Source organism: Glycine max, chromosome 13 (genome assembly GCF_000004515.6).
Source record: "Glycine max cultivar Williams 82 chromosome 13, Glycine_max_v4.0, whole genome shotgun sequence".
In the NCBI taxonomy this organism is placed as follows: Eukaryota; Viridiplantae; Streptophyta; class Magnoliopsida; order Fabales; family Fabaceae; genus Glycine; species Glycine max.
The window spans coordinates 24,822,670-24,846,974 of NC_038249.2; the positions used below are offsets into that span (position 1 = coordinate 24,822,670).

General features: G+C 29.4%; 3 protein-coding genes across 3 annotated transcripts; 1 reads left to right on the top strand and 2 right to left on the bottom strand.

Moving 5' to 3' along the window:
• Positions 1-3,718: 3,718 nt before the first annotated feature.
• On the top strand, positions 3,719-4,480 carry LOC100812927 (indole-3-acetic acid-induced protein ARG7). The gene has a single exon (XM_003541378.5). It carries the CDS (start codon positions 3,807-3,809, stop codon positions 4,176-4,178), a length of 372 nt encoding a protein of 123 aa, XP_003541426.3. The 5' UTR covers positions 3,719-3,806; the 3' UTR covers positions 4,179-4,480.
• Positions 4,481-8,672: 4,192 nt separating this feature from the next.
• Positions 8,673-12,756, bottom strand: LOC100801737 (adenosine kinase 2-like). Its single transcript, NM_001255765.2, is given in 12 exon segments — positions 8,673-9,128; positions 9,575-9,758; positions 9,857-9,923; positions 10,002-10,072; positions 10,149-10,246; positions 10,338-10,414; positions 10,580-10,647; positions 10,756-10,857; positions 10,946-10,977; positions 11,129-11,175; positions 12,303-12,356; positions 12,589-12,756. Coding segments are annotated over 12 exon segments (1,026 nt in total). The 5' UTR covers positions 12,672-12,756; the 3' UTR covers positions 8,673-8,985.
• A 2,746-nt stretch (positions 12,757-15,502) lies between these two features.
• Positions 15,503-20,481, bottom strand: LOC100811326 (isocitrate dehydrogenase [NAD] catalytic subunit 5, mitochondrial). Its single transcript, XM_003542507.5, has 7 exons — positions 20,117-20,481; positions 18,362-18,682; positions 18,120-18,281; positions 17,955-18,029; positions 17,749-17,858; positions 17,600-17,672; positions 15,503-15,984 (listed from the first exon to the last, which is right to left on the bottom strand). Exons 1-7 carry the CDS (start codon positions 20,267-20,269, stop codon positions 15,793-15,795), a joined length of 1,086 nt encoding a protein of 361 aa, XP_003542555.1. The 5' UTR covers positions 20,270-20,481; the 3' UTR covers positions 15,503-15,792.
• Positions 20,482-24,305: the final 3,824 nt, after the last annotated feature.

A 24,305-nucleotide genomic window follows, 5' to 3' on the forward strand; every position in this document is an offset into this window, starting at 1 on the left:
AGTGAATGAAGGGAACTGGTAATGCACTATGTATATAAATTTTTCAAGATTCTTCAATCACTTTTTTTAAGAAAAAGGAAATTGTATCTTTAATTTTGGGGAGAGGAACCGGAAGCATCTAGGGGTTGGGTCATTGAGTCACACATCCCACCTTACCCTAAGGCCCTCTATAGCCTGGAGCTCATCATGATTGTGATAAACAATGCTGTGGGCTTCATCTTGCAGCATTTTAGTGGCTGTGCTTTCTACGAAAGAGTTATATTATTCATGCTTCTCTTTTTCATAATATTTTTTAGAATTAATTTTTCCCCATATCCTTTCATTACATTACATTATATTGTAATGCACTTCTCTCTTTTTCTCATGTCTTGTATGAAAAGTAGTGTATAGAGCCTGGATACAAGGCTAGAAATGTTCTCAAGGGCTTCTCTACTAGACAAAAGTTCTACAGTAGAGAAGCTTTCAAAATTACTCCTTTATGCAGACAACCCCATAAAGATCGTGTATTTCAGAGGCCCAAGGGTGAAAGTTTGTTTGTTTTTTTTTTTTTTTGAATATCAAGGGGTGAAAGTTAAACGTGGTCTTTTTGTGTCTATTCAAAAGCACTTGAATTTTGAAACGAAATAAACAAAACTGGCCAAGCATATTTGTGTTCAGCCGTCAAATGATCTAAGAAATAAACTCTACCGACGCTAAACTCCATTTTGAACTTGAGGCGTTATCGTGGCCAGGAACAAGTTTCCAAAAGAAGAATGAAGAGGAGATTGCTACCCCGAAGGAAGCATGGAGAGGTGTTAAATTAAGGGGATGATGAAATGGGGCAGTTAGGGAGAAGTGGGAACAAAATGATAATGTGACAGCTCAAGATAGCACAGGAATGCACGTGAAACGGAAGCAAAGCAAAGTGTGTCTAATCAAATAATTTAGATGCACAAAATAAAATGGCTGCGAACCATAGAAGAGTGTGTGAGTGCCTTGAGGTGTCACCAACTAATACCATTTCCTCTCTTTTAAGAGTTATGATATGACACATAATATCCTCACCCACCCGTGAGCCCCCTGGCCCAAACCTCATGTGCACCACGTCCTTTCCTTGTTCCCTCACCCTCAACTGAGCCTTATCTATCACATTACAATTACATCATTCTTAGATGTTACTTTAACCAAAATATAAGTCTTTGTAGCATTACTCAATGATGTCACAATCAACCTTGGAATGAATAACTTAAGTAAAGTTTTGGATAGAAAAAAAAAACTTAGTTGAAAAAAAATATTTTACGTGATTAATTTTTTTGACAAAAGATTAATCAGACAAAATTTGTGATACTTCATACATAATAATAAAAATATATACACTATGTGACATGCTGTTTTCTGAAAATTGTACCTTTATTTTCAACAAATTATGAATTAAATCATCACATTGCTTCAATCAATATAATTTTACGACTTTGGAAACTTTTATGAAAAAAAGAGTGTGTTTGTGTTCATTGTTCAATGAGTCTCCGTTTATTTTGACCATAGTTAGCATTTAGCAGGTACATAGTATAGATACGGATACCCGGTTAGTGTATGTATATGTACGTGATTCATCACTTTTATATTGTTATAAGACACTTTTTTAAAAAAAGAATCTGTTATTTGGTAATTGGTACGTTGAATTCAATACAAGGTACACAGGATTATTGACAAAGTCTTTGTTTGGATATATGTTACTTGAGAAACCACGTCGGTTATAACTGTTGAAAACATGTCCCATATATGTAAGCAAACACGTTTAAAATTCTTTAACTATGATTTTGACTGCCTCTGCCAGTGACATGATTAGAGGTCTGCCTATATGAGAATTTGGACCAATGACATGCAGAAGGAATTTATTTGATTGCGTTTTTCTATAGTATGAAATGAAATAAATGGAATTTAATTTCCAGAACACATTATTGACTAATTTCATAAGATCCTTGAAGGGCTTTTATTAAATCATTCAGCTTTTTTGTCTCATACTGCAACTAATCATGTGTGAAACTGAGCGTGCTATTCTTTTCAACCAACCAAGCACAACCGACATTTTTCTTAAAAGGGGATGAATCAATGTGCTGGCTCTCAATCATCGATGTGAGCAACTGTGTAAGATAAACAGACCCAGAAAAAAAGGTGAACCTCTAACACTGTCTTTTACACCTCTTTCACTAAAAATTGCTCAATTATTCTATTAATTAAGACCCTTTTAATTTCCCAATTGCACAACAAAAACTAAGGACCTCAAAAAATACTCCAACCTTTTCTTAGCTAAGATAGTTAACTATTGGTACAAATTATTTGTTTGTGTGTTTTGTTTTCCTTCACTAGAATATTGTGTTAGATGCACTAATTCTTAGGCAATACTATTTAGTGTTACATTGATGATATTCATAAAATGAAGCCAATTAATTCTTAGGCAAAACTATACTGGTTAAGTTTTCTAAAGATCCGTTATGAGGAAACATAGTAAGGGAATCAAATCAAAGATGTCACATCTACATGTGGTCAAAGTTTTCAGTGTGAAGAACTGTAAGTTCCATTCTCCACTCTGCAACCAAAGATATTTGATATTTCCTTCCATCCCTTTTGCAATACGTAGCCCATTTCCTGTGCTCCTGCGAGCTATGGAGGGAACAGTGAAACTTATCCCAAATCCATTTGCAACAGCATGTAGCAACTAGCTAGGAAAGTTTATGTCTTGTTTTGTACGGATAGTACCCTCTTTTTAGTCCTTAGAAAAACAATGCTTTAGCCAACATGCATAAATTTAAGATAATTTAAGATATGTAAGTAGTGAGCTAAGATCAATCCAAAAGGGAAAAATTAATTCATATCCCAACAAGGAAAAGGGCACTGAAAATTGATAGGGACATTAGCATTAATGCATTACACATAAAAAGTGGCTAATTAATTACAAACTAGCTCATCCCCCCACAATATAAAAGATTAATATGAAATCATTGATAACCACATAGCTCCACTTCCTGAGCAGATCTCAAATCCATAAGCACCAGTATGCACACAATCACATTATCACATATTTAAATATATATGATCCATTTTGTGGCACTAAACCAATTGTATTGTAGACTTTTAATACTTGACAGTACAAAATACTTGACAGTACAACATTTTTTCAACGATTGCCATTCAAAAAAGTTGAAGCTAGCCCTTCTCTGAATCTAAAGAAAGTGTTGTATCTTTTATCCATACCTATGTATTAGAAATAAGTGGGCTTGCACTTTCTCCAAGAAACTTATCCCACCCCCTTTTGCATATCTTATCTTTGTGGGGTCTTACATATATAACATTGAGGAGAACTTGGAAGTTGGAAAAGAAACAGTGATTAAGCACCACCCCTTTGAGAATTGCAGAGAAGGACAGAGTCCTTACTTCCTAGGATTGATGTTAATTAATCAGCCATATATATGAATGATATTTTATATATATTATATCTTAAAATCATTGCCAATTGCCATGCATGTCGTACAGTTTCGTATCATATATATATATATATATATATAGTTCTAACAAAGTCAGCAACTATAATCAATAACTGGCACATTTGAATAATATATAAATGTTGATCCCCATAATTAAATTAGTAGCAAATAGCATAGGCTACCAATCATGTCAACCATTTAATGCTCCAGACCATAGGTTCTTCCCATGCCACAATTATATATACCTTATCACTTTCGATCTCAAGTACTCACTGCACTTTTAATCCTATTCCTTTCTCTCTCATTCACTTTTTCACTACTCCCTCTCTCTCTAAAGTAACTATGAAGTCAAGATTTCTTAGAGGGTGCCTTAACAAGTGCAAGAAAATGTGCCTAAACAAGTGCATATCTTGTGAGGACTGTTGTGAATGGGCTTTGTGGTCTTCTTCTTTGCATGAAGCTTGCTCCAACATTCCAAGTGATGTTCCAAAGGGTCACTTGGTTGTGTATGTGGGAGAAAACCACAAGAGATATGTGATCAAGGTTTCATTGCTCCACCATCCACTCTTCAGGGCCTTGTTGGATCAAGCTCAGGAAGAGTATGACTTTATTGCTGATTCAAAACTCTGCATTCCCTGTGATGAACACCTCTTCCTTAGTGTACTTCGATGTGCTAGCTCCCCACAGAACCAACGAGTGTGTCTGTGTCTTTGAGGAATTGCACTTTTGGAACATTCTTTAGTTTCTTTCCTTGCTGTTGAAATTCTTAGTTCTAAGTTCTAACTATGCTGATATGTAGCCATCCATATATATATATATATATATATATATATATATATATATATAATTAATACTATGTTGTAAGTAGGTTGAGGCATAATTAAGTGTCATTTAGCTCACTGATGCAATTCATCAATTCAAGAAGAGAGAGGATTCAAGCCCTTTGCATAAGGTTTTTAATAAGTCTTACACAAAAAATAGTAATAATTAGATTTTTCCTATAAAATATAATCAACTCATACACTTCAATTTTTATAGAACCTTTCTTCCAAAAGTTTATTTTAACTTGTGAAATAAGTTTGATTTGTATATTTTTTATTTATTTTCTTCTCTTATAAATATTTATTAATGAGTGTATATTCAAACATGTCCTTATTTATAATTTTTTTGATTTAAATACGAGCACGAGATTTAGAGTTGGAAAATTGGGCAAGTCAAAACCAGCTTTCGAAAACGTTACTAAAATAATGTTATAGAGCCAGCAAAATTAGTGCTTTAATAATGACTAGGTATGGCACATTTAAGAGTGGAGAAGTCAGAAAGGCTTGTAATGTAAGCAGTATCTCCTATCACTTGTCCCTTTCCCCCTATTTCATTTTTTTCTTTTTAATTTAAAAATAAGACAGTAGTAAGAGAAAATAAATAAATAAAATAAAAATAGTAAAAATTAGGCTAAAATACACTTCTTTTCCTCTCTGTTTTAGATTATATTTAATTTGATTATTTATGTTTTAAAAGGTTTAATTTAGTCATTTATGTTTTCAAAGTGAGTCAAAATAGTCTTTCTAGAATAATGATCATTTTCGATTTTGAACCCTAGGGTGACAACTTTGAGAAGTAAAATTTGTTCCATTAAATTCATATACATGAAAGGGTATAAACATAATAAAAATCATGTGAAAAATGAATTCAACAAACAACTAAATAATTAAAAAATCTAATATTAAATTTGTTTCTAGTTGCTTGTAAGACTTATTTTTCATGTGATTTTCACCAAGTTTGACCCTTTGTTAATTTGAACATCAGTTGTGTTTCATAATTTTTATGTAAGTAAATCTAATACAAATAACTTTGAGGTCTCAAATTAATCTAGAAAAGACTCAAAATTGTGTCCAAGATAAAAAAATAATCATTATTTTTGGAAGAACAATTTTGACTCATTTTAAAAGTATAAAAAACTAAATTAAATTCTTTAAAACATAAAAGAATCAAACTAAATATAATCTAAAACATAAAAAACTAAAAATGTATCTTAACCTAAAACTACATGTGTGGGGGATAGTCTTGATATTTAAAAGAAGGATAAACAAATGCATATATATATATATATATATATATATGAGGGAGAAAGAGGGATAATAGATTTAAAGATGATAGATTTACTTGTATTATTTTTCATTTATTTTTATTCATTTCTCTTCTCATCTCTTATCTATTTCTCTTCAAATTATAAAAAAAAAATATTATTTCTCTTCAATCAAATATATTTAATTTAAAATTTATTTCTCACCTATTTTTATTCATATTTTATTTTTATTTATCCTATTTCTTTCCTCTATATCAAACAAGTCATAATTTTATACATTTGAAGTAGATCATTAATTTTTATCTCTTTCAATTAACTAACTTTTCACTCCAATCAACCATTGATTTTTAAAAAGTTAGAGTTTAATAATTATGCACTAATACTATAAAACAAATTCATAATGTCAACTAATAAAAAATCATAATTGATATGACTTTTAAGATATGCTAGTTGTTATAAAAGTAAACAAGTTTATCATATATTATGTGTTTTTTTATTTGATGACATTATAAAATTATTTTGCATTGTCAATGTGTATTTTTTCTAAAACATTTAAGCTAAAATGCATTTTTTTTGTAATTTTAATCCTTTTATTTTAAAAAATCAGTAATCTTAGTTCAATTCTTAATTTTACATATTTTATTTTGGTCAAATTAAACTTTAGGCCTAACATACTTATTTAAAAAATTATAAAAATAATTTGGTTAATTAAAATATAAAAATAAAAGAAATAAGCATATAAAATTGAAGATTAGATCAATATTAAATATATTTTAAAATCAAAAGATGAAAGTCGTAAAATTAACATTACTAATTTTTTTATTATCATCAATAGTTAAAATTTATTATAAGTATAACTTCTAAAATAATTATTATAAAAAATTAATAAGAAAGTGAGACTGTGAGAGAAATAGAGGTGAACCCCTGCAATATCCAAGTAAACATAGAACTTAATATTAATACCCTGTGTCGACAAAAATAATCAAATTAATTGTCCGGGCAAAAAATATCTTTCTTCTCCCAAAACTCTTTCTTAATTATACAAAAAGATAGTTGCTGGACAATTATTTCATCCCTCAAACATAAAATATAATGTTCCAGAACATCCTCATCAGTTATATTTAGATTGCTATTTGGCTGAATTTATATATATATAGGCTGACATTTTTCTTTTTTTTTTAAAAAAAAACTCTGTAGTATGTCTATATATTCATGACCAACTATAAGGTTATCGAATAATTCAATCAACTAACAAATCAAAACAACGGCTGAATATAATATATAGACTAATGATTGGATCTTCAAGCATATCTTATTCTTGGTGTTAGAGCATGACCCATTATTATGTTATTATCGCATCAGCCATGTGACATATGTGCAACTATCAAAGTGAATCCAATATAAAATATAGTATGAAACAGTACTTCAAATTTACTTACCAAATAATATTAATTTTTTTCTTATGAAACCGAATAGTATAAACTTTAAAATTAATGGGGTAAAGAGCATTAAATTTCCCTAAACTTGATTCCTTTTGAAAATAGACATCCTAATCTTTAATTTTGTCTTAATTAACCTTTAAATTTATTATAAATATATTGAAACTTTAACTATTTTTTTTATAAATAAACATCTTGAATTTTAATTTCATTTCAATTTAATTTTTTAATTTTTTTCCTTTTTACAAATAGTTTTTTTTTAAGTTATATATCTTACATGTTAGTCATTCATTATTTTTTTACAACTCATTTTTTCACATTTAAAATATAAGGAATACGAATGTAGAAAAATTATATAAAAAAGGAGAAATAATAACATCAATAAAAAAATATTTGATTTTTTAATTCTAAATTTTATTATGTTTTAAAGTTTGGAAAAGTGATTTATAAAAACAAAACTAATAAATAGTTGAGATGAAATAAATAAACAGATGACATTTTTTTGTTAATAATTTAACCCCAATTTAATATAAGAAAATATTCATGAAAGGGGTAAATTTTAGGAATAAATCGAGATGAAATTGTCTACAAAAAAAAATTGAAATGAGATTGAAATTTATGTGTCTGGAAAAAAAATAAAGTTTAAGGATTGTTTGAAACGAAATTAAAGATTATGGTACCTATTTGCAAAAGAGATCAAATTTAAGATTAATTAGGAAAAATAAAACTTTAGGATGTTTATTTGTAAAATAAAAAAAAAGTTTAAGGAAGTTGAATACTTTTTCCCCAAATTGAAGAGATCAATATGACAATATGCTTTAGCAGTTCACTCGATTGTTATATTTAAGCTCAACTGTAATTTTTAAATATTAGTTGATGAAGAATTTAAAAATATAATTTATAAAAAAATTTACATGTAATTATCCTATCAAACTTCTTAATAATATAATAAATCAATGAACTAATAACTTTTAGATGTTATGACATCAGTTCCCTATCTTATTTGACAGCAAAACTTAAGCTTTAAATTTTACAAGTGACTAAAACAAAAAAGTCTCTAAAAAATAAAATAAAAATACTCTATTTTAGGAAATTTAAGTTAAATACATTGAATGAGTAAATGGAAGAACAAAGAAGTAAGCAAATCAAAAGTAGTCACGGTTTTTTACCAATCACCTATTAAAATATGGATTTAAAATTAAAATTAGACTCATTTGAATAAATGAAATAAGACAAAGTCTTTCTTATTTTATTTTGAAGTGAAGTTTAAACTTATACTCTGTTGGATAGACATGAGAAGAATAAATTAAATAAATATAAAAAAATAAGTTAAAATAATATAAAATGTGTGACACTCACATTAATTTTTTAACTTTCTCCTTTTCCCCTATATTCCCATCCTCTATTTCCACTTAACCAAACGGAGGAGTAGGGTGTGTTTAGATTATACGTTTGTGGTCTTTCTTCATTTTCAAATTAGACTTTAAAATTATTTAACCGGTGTTTAAAAATAAGTTATTTAAAATAATTATAACTGTAAAACTGAACAAGTTTTATATAAATAGTTATTTTAAAACTGTTTTTTTAGCCGCAGTAAGCACAATTACGAAATCCAAAACAAGTTATATATTATAGTAGTACTATCTAAGAAAATAAGTGATAGTAGGAAAAAGAAAGACAGGATAACAAACAGCATAATTAAGATACATGTGCCTTGATAGGGGTACAAATACAGCATAAACTGTAATAAAAAGAAGAAAAGGTGGAAAAAATGAAAATGAAAAAAGATCACAAACAGCAATATGAGAATTGATGCTTGATCGGACTTCAAATATATGAACTTATTCAAGTTTTATCTCTTGCTGCAACTTTTTCACGCTGTTTTCCCTAGCCGGGGGGTTAAAAAACCCCACACCAGTTAGAGTGTGGCTATTAAAATCCTTCTCAATGATAAAAAGAAAAAAATTCATAGCAGTAACAGAAAAAGAGGAATCACTCAATGAAAATCAGGCGTCGGTGGGTATGTGCAGCCAGGCCTTTGGATGATAACATTGGCTGCATAACACCCAGCTCTAATGCATTCTTCAATGGGCTTATGCTTAACCAATTGTGAAAGAAATCCTCCAACAAAAGCATCTCCTGCAAGAACAAAAGAATATAAGCATACAAATTTTTAAGTTTCCACAAACATTTAGAATAGACAAAATTCGAATCTAGCTTGCCACTACCAAGATGCAATATCTATATTCTTGGCAACTCCTCAAGAATCATAAATAACATAATTGCTTTTACATATTGGTTGCATGACTATGATCTACTATTCAAAGCATTTTAGCAAGGGGGATTATTCAAATCTTTCAAAAAAAAAAAAACAATTATTTTCCGGGTAATGTAAAACAACAGATATTTTGTATTAGTTTTTTAAAGACAACTCTTATTTTAGAGTGAAGAATTAAAAAAACAATACATACAGAGTGAAAATTATAACTTCCACGAATTTTATGAGCAGACTAATTGTCCATAAACTCAACTGCACATATAACTTTGTCTAACATTTACATACTAAAAGCAATATGGCTGTGTACCTGCTCCATTTGTGTCAACTAATTTCTCTTTAGGTAACGGTATCACGGGGTAAATTTTCACTTTTCCATCCTCGGCAACGCAAACAGGATCTGCACCTTGGGTGATAACCGTAATCCTTTTATGTGTTTCCGATGCCTTTGGCAACTGAGAAATCTTCAAAGCTATTTCCTCAACATTATCAGTCTAATCAATAGGACAATAGGAAAAAAGTCAAAATACATAACAAATTAAAACTTAAAAACCAAAACTGCAGGCCTTCAGATCTGCTAATTAATGATTACCTCCCAGCCTTGAGCTTTAGAAAATGTTCTTGCTTCAGTCTCATTACCAAAAACGTAGTCCATATATCTGAATCCCAAAATGGACATTATTAAGATCAATATGTAAAATTTTCTTTCTTTGAATTTAACAGAGAAGGATCCTTACGGCAGAACTTTATTCAGTGCATCCTTGAAGAACTCACAGATAAATGGGGCAGAAAGGTTCATCATGAAGAACTGCATACAGGAATAGAACAACTAATCTCAGAAACTGCTAGTAAAACAGGAATGCCAAGTTCAAATCATATCTAACCTTGTTATTTGCAGCTGCATGTTCAGCAACTAATTGTATGGAATCAGGAGATACAGTGAGGAAAAAGCCAGAAATGTAGAAATACTTGGCCTTTTCAACTATTGAAAAAACAAACACACAATAACAAAATGTCAGTCATCTGAAATATTCAGGTATGAGAGAGAAAGAGAGCCAATATCAACAATATACCTAATGCCCAATTTTCCGGTCTCGTCAAATGCTCAGACTTATAGCAATTTGCAGCTGATAAGTTGGCAACAAGGGACCTATATTTAGATGCAATCAAATAGAAGACTTCAAATAATTGCTTTGCAATCAAGTATTATGTTAAGCTGAAGAAGTATACTATTAAAAAGAAGTATAAAATATAATTATTATTGAGTCATATAATAAGTAGAATAAAACAGTCAAGGAAAGTTTGATCATCTGACCTTTCACCGCCAACCACACAAACAGCACAAGTTCCAGTAGGTGTATTGTCGATTTCATAATAGTTAACCTGATTGTTGAATGAATAAAGTCAATTTCAGAAATGGTATTCTAAAGGTCAGGCACAGAGTAGCTTATCACAAAGAAAGGAGAAGCCAAATCACAAGATTAAACTTACCTTTACACCATCAAGTGTACATTTCTTCTTCATCTCCTCTCCAAATTTGTCCTTTCCTATGCAACCTATGTAACTTGTGGCACCTGGTGCTTGAAGCATCCACTATTATGAAGTGAAGGCAAATAATTAACTACACAAGTAACACAACTACTCCAGACTCAGCTTACAACATATAAAAGAAAGTGCATACCTGAGCAACCCTGATTGAATTCTGAGTAGCACCTGCCAAAAAGGAAATTATAGAAATCATCATTATGAAATGTGCACTTCCACCTCTTTTTTTCCACCTCTCTTTGTCAGCATTTTCATGATATTAATTAGTAAAGCCGGAATCTGTGACGTGAGATTCAATAATTCAGAACAAGTGTATTACCTCCAGCAATGTACTCCACATTAGGATTGTTAGCCAATTCTTCATACCTGAAATGATTATAGGATCATATGAAAAAAATATCTTGTCTTAAAAGAAAATATCCTGCTATTAAAGTACTAGCTCGAAAAGAATTTAGTGAGAGAAAGCTAAAAATCTTTCCAGAACTGGAAGTTGAATATCCAATTATTACATCAAGTTCTTAATTTACAAATTTTCTAAGAAAATATACACGTCGAGTATTTAGTAAAATAATTAGCTAAAAGTTGAGATTTTCCTTAACAACATTCTAGCACAAAGCATAGGCAGACAGCAAAACGGATGAGAAAGGGTATAACAGTTTCATACATCCCAAGGACAAGAACCAAATCATATTAGTATGTTTATGAAATTAGGAACATGCCACACTCACAGTAACAGAATAACAGTAGGTTAATAAAACCGTCAAACAACTAACACAAATTCCTTTGTCTCTCATGTTTTTAGACAATAAACATTGATACTTTATATATGACTGGGAAAGGTAGAATAGTTCTAAATCTTCGTATAAGTTTCCCTAATAATTAAATGAAAAATGCATTTAATGCTTTTATGTTTCCAATATATTACATAGATTTACTTTCCACATTTTATACTACCTTTATAAAGAGAATTATTAAGATGCGGTACTACTATAGTACAACATTTCTTTCTTTTCTTCAAAAGCTATTGTTTTATTAGTTTTGAGAAAAGTAATTGCCTATGTTCGGATTCGCTTCTTTTAAATAAAAAATTAATTAATAATAATAATTACTTTTTAATTTTACAAACATTTTTTAAAAAATATAATTTATTTTCCATATTTTAAGTTATACCGACACATGATAAAGTGTACAGTGTGAAGTAAAAAAAGTAAAAGTGCATGAATCCATAAATTTTAATGAAAGAATCTCTCAAACTCGGTCCACTTCAAATCAAGCATCAATGCGTAACAACTTTCTTACTTTACATAAACTCTCACTCCAGTTAGTCTAACTTTTTTTTGTTTGTGTTTAACTTTTCTTCCCGAAAAACTGATCTAACTATTATAAGAGCTTTTAACTTAACTATGTTTTCATTTTCTATTTTTAAGCTAATCGTAACATTAAGTTAGGCACGCAAATACATATATACTAATAGAGAAGAGAAAAAATCTTACATAGGTTTGTGCTTATCCTCAGCGAGAATCGCATCGTTCAACTTGATACCGTATCTGTCACACAAATACATAACCATAACACGTTAGATCTGATCCGTCTCGTTTCGTATTTATATTTATATTTTTTTCAGATTCACAAATCAATCACGCAATAAACCTAATTAGCACTCTTCTTCATAGTTCTAAGCTCAAAATAGTAATATACTACTCAATACTCATGACATTATTAAGAATAATTAATAATAGTAACAAAAGAAAGAGAGAAAAAAATGTGAGGCAGTAATACTTTTGCAAGAAAGCGTCGTCGACGACGGCAGAGATGTCGAGGAGAGGGTTGCACATGCCGAGGAGAACGCCGTCCAACTCCATTGATGCGGTGAAGAAGGAAACAGAGAGAAATTGTTAGGAGTTGGTAAAGTGAAAGTGAACGAACGAATCAGATGCAGATCTACACAAATAGTGAACAAAGAAATGGTTTTCTTTTATAGGCGCTTTCACACTTTTTTTTTTTTTTTTTCGTTTTTGGGTTACCCGTCTTTATGGTATTGAACTGTGGACTATTGGTGGTTATTGTTTTTTATTACGACCTGTGAGATTCTTACGTTTCTTTGGATTTTATTACACTTGTTTCGGGTGGCTTAAATTGTTGGTATATTTGACAACAAAAACAAAATTAATAGAAAATTTATTGAGTTTAATTTTTTAGTAAGTTTTGTACTATTACACTAGTGACAGTGAGTGAATTAAAGTATTACTAGTTGACAAAGATTAATTTTCATCTTCTGTATAAGTATAAAATAGTAACACTGTAGTAGATATAATTAATATCATGTTGTGCATATTTATGATTTCCTAATTTGAAAATAAAATATGGAAATGTCGAAATGTTTTTTTTATAATTTAAAAAGCAGTAGCATTACAGAAATTTATTACAATATAAGCTCATTTTTAAGAATAAATAATATAGTGTAAATGTTTTTCATACCGTTACGATAAGTTTGTTATTTTTTTATAATAATTATTTTTAAAATTATATTAAACAAATTCTTTAACTGATTGACAATAATACATAACATTTTATAATAACAATACGTGTGTCTGTTAAACTTCATTTTTAAATAACAAATAAAATATGCCAATTAGTAAAATATTGTTGGTTCAAACACAACTATTGAATTTGGATTTTTTAAAGTAAAATATTGGATTTAGGACTTATAAATGAAAAAATAAAAAATATGATTAAAAGAAGATATTTCACACCAATAACATAATAATAAAAAAAATATTGATATTTAATTTAAGTTTAAAATATATCAAAACTCAAACCATTAACTAAGTATAATTTAAAAATAAAAACATTTTTAAATTATAAGCTCATCCTAAATAGATTCAAATCTATTGTTCTCGTTTTTATTTGTCTTATTGAAAATATCTCAGAAAAAAATTATTTTGATCAGTAATATTTTTTTTGTTAAAATTTATTCCCTAATTCAACGAAAAATTATTGTATTTTTGTTAAAAGAAATGCTTGGAAAAGAAAAACAAAAGACAAATAGTTTCAAAAAGGACATTTTTACTCGATAATCAGGATTTTTTCATGTTAATGACTAAGATGCTACTATGTCGTGATGAAAATTAGAAAAATGGAAAATAATTATAATAAAATTTATTATTATTATTATTATTATTTAAAGAGTAGTAGTAGTATTTATATAAAGAATATTAATTTATTTTAATTTTTTTCTAAATAATAATGTCCAAAAAAATATCTTTGTTTAGATCTGCTACCCTCACCAATCCGGGGGGTCACAATCCATCCACCAACCAAGTTGGGGCCCTCAGCTGGAAATGTATGGCACACCACACCATACCCTAAAATTCAAATCTTGGGTCACCATTTTCTGTCACTTTTTTAATCACTATTTGTCTTCGGAAAGTCCCTCCAACAACATACGGAAAGAACATATTTGTATTTTATTTTAGGTTGGGAAAAAAATTCAAAAACTGAGAATAATTTGCAATTATAATGGCAGTTAATTAATAAGACAACACCTACCACCAGCTTCAGCTATAACTTACCGTAGCCACGTAGCACCTACCGCAAACTTGAAATACTTTTGAGCACGTTCGAAGACAAAAAAAAAATTATATATATATATATATATATATATATATATATATATATATATATATATAATATAATATAATCTATCAATAATGTAATATACTATAATCTACTAAATCTTAGTAGTAATAATAAATAATAACTAGCTTACCATCATGGATTTGTCATATGATCGACTTGTGGGTTTGGACTTTAGCCTTCTATTTGATACAAAAATAAAAAGACCAAGACAGCCTAGGATGGCATAGAGTGTTGCTGCCCCGGCATTTACTCCATACTCGGAACTTATAGAATGGAAAAAAATTCCCATATCTTCACAATAACTTCGAGCAAGAGAAAATTCAAAGAACATTGCTACCACTTGGTTCATTCAGAACAAAAACCAATGTGAAAGCAATATCTAGATGTTGCTGTGCAGATAGTCAAATGTGATTCTAGTCCTTGCAGATGGGTAATGAAAATATATATTATTTTGAGTAAAGAAATATGCCCTTAAGTGAGAAGTACAAGGTGGGGTTACAAATTAAGGGGAAAAAAAATGAGATCCTTCAAAATTTTGTAATGTGGGAATCACTTAACTTTAGTAATTTACGTATATCTTTCATTTTTGTCGTTGGCTAATTTGTTTTAAAATTCAGATTTGGTTTATCAGAGATCCATTTCATTTCATCACAATTTATTTCCTATTAAAAGTATAAAAAAAATCATCTTTTTGGTGGTACATAGTAAAAAATTATCTAAAAAAGTAAAATTTGTCATGATATCAGATATGAATATATAGTATACATTTAAATAAACAGATTCTATTGTACATTTATAGTATAAAGATAAAATAAAATTATTAATACCATAAACAGATATGAATAAATAGTATACGAAAGACTTATACAAAACCCAACCATGGCAAGAATTGAAGGCGAATTACCCAATAATTCTGTCTCTTTAGGACTTAGGAGTAAGGTGCGCGAACAAGACACACTTATAAAATAAAAAAAAAATAAAAAAAAAGAGGATTTTTTTTAAAAAATAAAGCAAATAATATTGGAATATCCTGCACAAAGAAAGATCATAAAGATGAACAAATGAAACATCATCTGGTGTTTTTTATTTAGCACTATATTATTGACAAAGAATACTAAAACGGACTACCAAGGGTTATCAATCAATGTGCATTGTGAAAGGGCAGCGAATATTTGAAAGCCTGCCCATTCCTTGTCTTTGGTTGTAAAATGTCACACACATGGGTGAGTTTTCCTTTAAGCTGAGGTAATCCCACTCTTTCGGATTAATTGGGTTAATAAATAGAAAATTGACTGAAAATCAAAATCATAAGCAAGAATTTCTTGCTGACTCCAAAACCAAAATCTAAAGATGATCAATAATTGCCTTTGTGAATTCAGTTGTCTTTGAACTGCCACCGAGGTCAGCTGTTCGGTACTTCCCTTCTGCAATTGTGTTCAGGATGGCTTTTTGAATCTGTTCTGCTTTGTCATGGAGGTTCAAATGGCGCAACATTGTAACACCACTTAGCAGTAAAGCAGTTGGATTTGCCAAATTCTACATATACACAGAATAAATGGCTCAGCAACAACAAAAGTATATCTCGGTAAGTAAAATGAGGTGACCTAGGTTGCCACCTATTAGTGGAGGGTTAGATATATGCAACCTTACTCCCATGAGACAGGATGCTTTTTCTATTAGAACTCATGAGTCATAACCACTAAGTCACAAGGCCCCAACCAATGGCGGATCCAGAAAATTTTCTTAGTGGGGTAAGACATAGTTTGTAACATTTTTTGATACATTACCATTTTGGTTCCCAAATGTGTAAACTGATAACAATTTTTTTTTGTATGTGAATAAACCATTAATAATTTAGTCCTAAAAGAACAAAAGTTCTAGTTTAGTTATTAAATATGTAAAAAGTGTGAAACTACATCTTGTCAATAAGATGTAGTGTTCAAGCACTATTTTGATATTAAGTATTTTTCAAAGACCAACTTGACATTAAGTGGACATAAAACGTAATTGTCACACATACTACTTGTTTATGGACTAAATCAGAATTTTTTTTTCTTTCAGAGACTAAATTATCATTCGTTACACATTCAAAGACCAAAATATGATCTTTTATTTGATATTTTCACAATAAAAATATCATATGCTTTTAAGAAAATACATAATGTCATGACAAAAAAATCCAAATATTGGAAAAAAAAACTAAATAAAAAGTACAAAATAGTAAAATTAGTAACACTTCATTCTTTTTTTTTTAATTTCTTATATTTATTTTGCATTCATTTTAAGAAAAAATATCTTATGAGGACAATACCTATTTTTTTATTGGGACAAAATTTTGTTTTATTACCCATATACAAATAAAAAAATAAAATCTTGTGGGGACAATTGCCCCCACACTCATGCATAGATCCGCCACTGGCCACAACCTTACTGTTGCGCTAAAACCCTCTATACATAGAACTCTAACTCTAATATAAAGATCATTTTCAAAAGGAAAAGAGAAGATATGTATTGTAGACAGAATTTTCTTAAGGGGATAACTAAAATTGGTAGCTTGCTTGCTGGAAAGGACTAAATTAGATAAAATAAAAATTATCAAGAAAGAATTTAATTAATTGAGGGCTAAAATAAAAGCTTAGGATTTTTTTAAAAAAATTATTTTGCCTACCAAGAAGACCCATTTATTTATTATTTGATATATCAAACACAATTTGTTACAAATTAATATCTCATTTTAAGTTTATACAAAATATAATAATTAATCAAAAGCTACACCAATTTGATATTTTGAAAATTATAAGTGTAATGTTTCGGCCTGGTTGAAGGCTTTCAAGTAACACAAACCTCCAAATAGGCTTTCAAGCTAGACCAATCCCAAAAATGAAGCCCATGATATTGATAAGTAATAGGTTAGCTCAGGCTAACATTTATTTAGGCAAAGCCTATCAGCTAACATAGCCTATTTCCACCCTGAATTAGGGTGGTACCAATGTATAAAAGTTTGCCCTATGTTTTATCCAATTCCTTACAAAGGAAATATTGATCACGAGTATGAAACAATCTCTTGAAAAAATTCACATTCCATGACAACAGGGCACAAGAAGGTTTAGGCCGGATAATATAAGGTAAAATGAGTACTTTCACAGCTTACCTTTCCAGCAATATCAGGTGCCGAACCATGTACAGCCTCAGCAAGTGCAATACCTCCCTCGCCAATGTTGCAGCTGCAAAAGACATAAAATATTGTCAGACGATATAATTGAGAGTTTTACATTTCTATGGATAAAATACAAAAAGTACCTTGGTGTTAAACCCAATCCCCCAACCAAGCCAGCACAAAGGTCACTAATAATATCACCATAAAGGTTAGGCATCACTAGTACATCGAAAAGTGCAGGATTCTTCACAAGCTGCGGAAGGTCAGAAAAATAACCAATATCATTAATTTCCAAATACTAAGTATTTCCAAATGCAGTTTTCTCATACATCAAGTTCACCAATATTACCATCATGCAGCAATTGTCAATGACAACTTCCTCATAAGTTATCTCAGGATATTTCTCTGCAACCTCACGGCAACACTAGAAATAATAACAAAAAGCATTAATAATAAAATTCATGAATAAAATTTGAGACCAAAAATTTCTAGGCATTTGTAAGTATTGGTGGACCTTGAGGAAAAGGCCATCAGTCTTTTGCATAATATTGGCTTTGTGTATGGCAGAAACCCTCTCTCTTCCATGAGCCTTGGCATAGTGAAAAGCATACTCAGCTACCCTTAAACTTGCTTGACGTGTAATGATTTTGAGACTTTCTACTACACCTCTCACAACCTGAAACCCAAAAATGCTAAACAAATTATATTGATCAGAATTCAGATGATAGTACGTGCATAAATTGTTGTGAAATTTACCTGATGTTCAAGTCCACTGTACTCGCCTTCCGTATTTTCACGAATTGTGATTAGATTGACATTATCATACCGAGTTTTGTAGCCTGGAAGACTGTAGCAAGGTCGAACATTGGCATACAAATTGAGCTCTTTTCTCAGAGTAAGATTTAATGAACGATGCCCTTTTCCAATAGGGGTGGCCATTGGTCCTTTCAAGCCAACCCCATTTTGCCTTACAGATTCCAAACTTTCCCATGTCAGAAAACTTTGGGTTCTAGGGTCAATTTCAGTTCCTACATAGTGCTCTTCCCATTCTATTGGGACATCAGCTGCTTGGAATATCTAAGTATAACAGCAGCAATAATTGGCACAGCATTAGATTTAATTCAACCAAGCACGTCAATTTCTATGAACATACAAATCTACATAACATGCAACAAACATAGCAAGCAAGAAGAAAAAGAATATGGCAAACAGAATGCTGATCAATGATCACTTTCAATAGCAACCAAGAGGAAATTATCAGAGCACACAACAGATTGCACAGCCATGACAAAGTGAGAAAAGTAAAACAAACCAATATATCCTCAATACAAGGAAATTAGTAGAAATCCAGGGATAGAAAGTATTCACATGTATGATGCTCCATGTCATTTTAGAAGGGTTTACAGAATAGCAAGTCTTAGGACATACAACTTATATCAAGGAACTGTAAATCTTAAAAACTAAACTATTATGAACTATAAATCTTATTCCTTAAATCTTTAACTATATGTGTCTGTGTTCATGCCCTGCAATCTTTAACTATGTGCCTGTGTCGTTGTCTCTGCATCACAGTACATTATAAAGAAGCTATTTCAAGTACAGCAGAAAGATTAAACTTGAGCATATCAGTAAAGGATCTTTTAACTTCAATGAAGAAGTTAGTCATATTATATCTATCACTAGGAACAAAAAAAATGCCACGTTAAACATGTAAAAAGTCTGTCATTGGCAAAGAGTCCATATTCATTTTCAAGTTTTTGATCCTGCAATATTGATTGACAACCATACACATGTCATCACTCGCACACACTACACAAGCCATAGCGATACTGACACCATAATCATTAGCCCCAGCAACTCCCCTTAGCACCGTCCCATAACTTTATCTTGCTATAAATGTCTTATTCACTGCCCCTTTTCTATTAATACCGAGAAACAACACATAAATAAAAGCAACTGTAGCTCAAGACAGTGTACATATTGCATGCTAAAAACATGACACCAAAGATAATTGCACACGCGCAGTCGCAGGAATTATGCATCAAACCATAGGCCTCAATTTGCATTTTTTTCCCTCAAAATGAAAAGCAGAAGTTTTATCCTCAAAATTCAACCCACTTGCACGTCAACAACAACTAGAATTAGAAAGCCGAAAGGGCGAAAACATTTTACAAATGGTTAAAAAAAAGCACTCTCTGTGTTCGTTATAATGATTTCAAGGGAAAACGAATTCCCCCTCGAAAAATTATTTAGATTTTGTAGAAAACATATTTACCTGAACTACACATTATTGTTTTTCTAGGATGAGGTAATTTCTAAAAAAAAAAGAAAAAGTTAGGCTCGCTCAAGAAATTCTAGAACAATGATTACTTTTCAAGGTGCGCGGGGGTCAACTATTGTAAATCAGAAATCAGAAACACACAAGAAAAAGAACGAAGGCATCAGAATCGAAAGCAATTGAAATTGAGACATGTGAAAAAGGCGCAACGATTTATGAGAGAAAGAAGGAACCTGTTTGACGGATTCGGCGATCTCGGGGCCGATGCCGTCGCCGGGGAAGAGAGTGGCGCGGATCGGAGTGGAAGCAGCGGAGGAGAAGGAGAAGGCCCTAGGGTTTGCAAGGATGCGACTTCCGAAGGTTCGTCTCAGGAGCTGAGAAGCCATGGTTTTCACCACGCGCACTTTCTCACGCACAACGCAGGCGTAACGAAGAAACTAAAATTATTATTATTACAAACCTGGAAACGAGACTAGAGGCGCGTAATGTATTGAGTAGAAGAAGGCAGAACAGAAATATGCGATTGTTCGGTTAGATCACCAGTTAAAGAGTATTCTCATGTGTAAAATACATCAAATTAAATGTCTTCACCAAAACTCTTTATAGATTACTGGGGTTTTTTATTTATAATTTTTGTCCATTATAGATTACTAATACTCGCTGAAAGAGAGGTAACTGTACTATATAATTTTTTTTTCCAGTATTATACTATTAAAAAAATATACAAGCTTATTTGATTAGTAGTTTAAGTTTTAATTCATTTGAAAAGTCTTTCAAATTTAACATGTTTATGTGAATATAAATAATTTTTTTTGGGTATTATTATACTAAATTTCTTATAATGTATTAAGATGATATATTTATTTATTGTAAATATTTAACATTCTGACTAGCTATGAACTTAAATTTATAACCATTTTTTTATGATAGCTTATATATAAACTTACTAATCAACCACTTGTTTATTTGAGTAATACTAAATTCAATTCTTTTAAGGGAGATATTGAATTTAAATTTTATGAATAAAAAAATATAATTGGAGAGAATATTTGATATGATTAATCATATTATTTAATAAAAATTAATTATCAACAAAACTTATCTAAGTCAATGTTATGTTAAAAAAAAAAAAGCTTAAAAAAGTTAACTCTATGTCTTCTTTATATGTTTTATTACAAATTATATTTTTTAACAAGTTATAATAAGTGTTAGGTCAGACAACTTAGAATTAATTTTTATAAAATGTAGTTTGTCTATTTTCTCTATTGTCTTATGCTTTGGGTATAAGTGACTTTAATTCTCAGAAATTATAGTTTTCTTACATGGTTAACATATATTTTTGGTTCTTCATTTTCTAAAACTAAAACTCATTTTTTTCCTTTAATTCTTTAAAAGATTCATCTTTCCCTTTTAAAAAAGTGATTATTTTCCATTTTGAAATTTTTTTCCCTTTAATTCAAAATGTAAAATATGTCAAATTAAATTCACTTATATTAAAATTAATTATGAAATCCAACTAATATTAGAACAAAAAAGATTATAAGTAAGATGAACATTACATGAAAAATAAGTCACGCAAGCATTAAAAAAACAAATAAATATAATATCAAATTTTTTGATTGATCAAGGTATCATTTTTCATGCCATTTTTCATGATATTCAAATTTTTCATCAAGTTTTATAATAGTTCCTTTTTGGTTTTTGTTGTTTTCATATAAAAAAACAATGGAACAAGTTTAATGTCTTGAATAAGTTTAAAAAATTATAATTTGTGCTCCAAAACATAAACGATAGATTCCTTTCCCGCTGCTAAGGGAGAGTAAGAAACAAAATCAATCAAATAATTGTTTTTTAACATTCTTTCTTTTCCATCACTTTGATATGTATGAAAAAAATCTAAAATTTCATTTTTTATTATATTTTCAAATTGATTATTTTTTATATATCAAAATGAATAATTTCATTACTATTTCAAAAAATATTAGAAAGATAAAGGCCAATTTTTTTCTCGTCTTTTAATGAAGTTATTCTCTATTGGATTATTAGCCCATGTACAGGAAGAAATTAGACATATATTAAATTTTTAATATGAAATAAATATTTAATTAGTTTAACAAATCTAATCTGACTTTCAAATAGGTCATACTTAAAAATAAAGACCGACAAATAATATTAACAGTAAAAAGTAATTTAATAATAAAAGTAATTATTACACCATAATAATAATAAGTTAATATAAAATAAATAATACAAATCAAATACAAATATAAAATTTAAAAATAAAAATAATATTAATCATCAACTTTTATTTGTATGAAAGTTATGTCCTTTAGTTCTAGATTTCTTAAACATATTTAGAATTAATTCATTTGTCTCCTTAGGTATATAACTAGTAATAGTATATTTTAATATTTGTATTTAAATTAAATAAAAAATAATATAAAAAATATTAAATACAAAAAATATTAAATAAAACAAAAAAAAATAAACATAAATTCGTTAATAATTAAAATAAAAAATTATTTATGACTTTAAAATCATAAATAATTTATCACTTAAAAAAAACACTTATGATTTCAAAATCGTATTAAAAAAATTAAAATCATAAATTTTTTTAAGATTTTGAAGTCATAAAATATCCTACAACTCATTTATTTGTAAATATTAATTTAAATTATATCCTCATTTAATAATTTTGAAGAAAAAAAACACTCCTTTATAATCAAACCTATGTTTCAAATAGGAGCATCGGTACTTCTACGATGAAGCAACTTTGTACTTTGTGCTGCCACAACTTCGTCGTAAAAACAAACATGTACTATGTCTCCTATGTTGCACCAATTTAACTAGCATGTTTCCTATAAATTTTGGAATTTGTCTTTTTTTGTTGTTTTTTTTTTACTGTCTTTGTGCTCTGTCTTTTAAAATTATAAAATTTTTATGATTTTTAAAATTAAATATCACCATTAAAGGACAGTATAAAAAAACACAACAAAAAAACTGGTCCTAAATTTTGTCACCTACAACTGCAACGTGCGTTAGTCTGCTCTTCGTTATCAATGGTGTTTTTCCCTCCAGATCTCCAACCATGGCGTCTTCAGTGTTTGGCTTTTGCTTTTTAGTGACTAAATAAAAAATAAGCAAGAGAGATAATTGAAGAAGAAAAGAACATATATGAGATAACGTTTTTATAATTTAGGAATAAAAAAAGATAAGAAAAAATAGTTTTCATAATAATAACATTCTTAATATATGCATGGATTTTTTTTTAAAGAGACTCTTATAAATGTATTATTCTTATTATTGGTTCTTTTTATAAGATTTAATTAATTAATTTATACAGATTAATTAAATTAGTTAATGTAGATAGCAATATTAAATTTGCCTTGAACGTAAAAAAAATGTCTTGAACTTATATATTTTTCAAAATTATTCTTAATATTAGTGAGACGGATTTTTATTTCTTTTCAAAATATTTTTAGTTTTGATTCCTTTTAATTTCTTTCTATCATTAATATATTTGTTGCTTCAATTTTTATTGGCTATAAATGTGAATAGTGAAACAAGTTTCCAAAATATTTTTTATACAAGATAAAGTTAGACTACTAACAACTAAAAAGCCTAAGACATTAATGACTTTCACTTGTTATTCAGTAAACTAATTTTTTTTATAAAAAAGTAATAATTAAAAAAATATTTTAGATCGAAAATAAATCATGTTCATTTTGTTACCGGCTCTAAATAATTACAATGCGTAACCTTTTCCATGGGGACGCGCTTTTCCATGGGACGCGGTTCGAAAAAGTTGAAGATTCTAACGCGGAAGGCGCAATACATGTAGGCTAAGAGGGTAAACATGGACCCCAAACCTTGATGCATTTTGCAAATTCGTTGGATAGTTAGAAAATAGAAATTATGTCGCTTGTGAAGTTGTGCTATAAAACGTAGAAGTTATAATTATTAATTTTTCAGAAAATGAAAACTCACGTCTAAGACTTGGATCAAACACGACATTAATACATGCTTACTCCCTGTCCGTGCTAATTTGGTCTTGACCTAGTTATTTACTGCACTTTATTTTTGTTACACAATTTTTTGGACTATAAGGTTGATTCTTCCACACATTTAAATGTTGAGCAGCTTTTTTTTTATTATTTTATTTGTGGAAATTAAAGATGATATCAGGATTTACAACAACTCATAGTTAAATTCCGTTTACTTGAGCTGCTTATCTATTAAGCTACATATTTTATTTGTGCATTTCTAATGATATTTTTTATGTGAATAATGAAATTGCTTACTAGACCGGTGTCTAGTTCAGTGATGTTAATACACAACCAGGAACTTCTGCAATAATTCCAAAAAAATTAGGGACCATGTAGTATTACAAAATATTTATTTTATCAATTAAAATAAAATAAG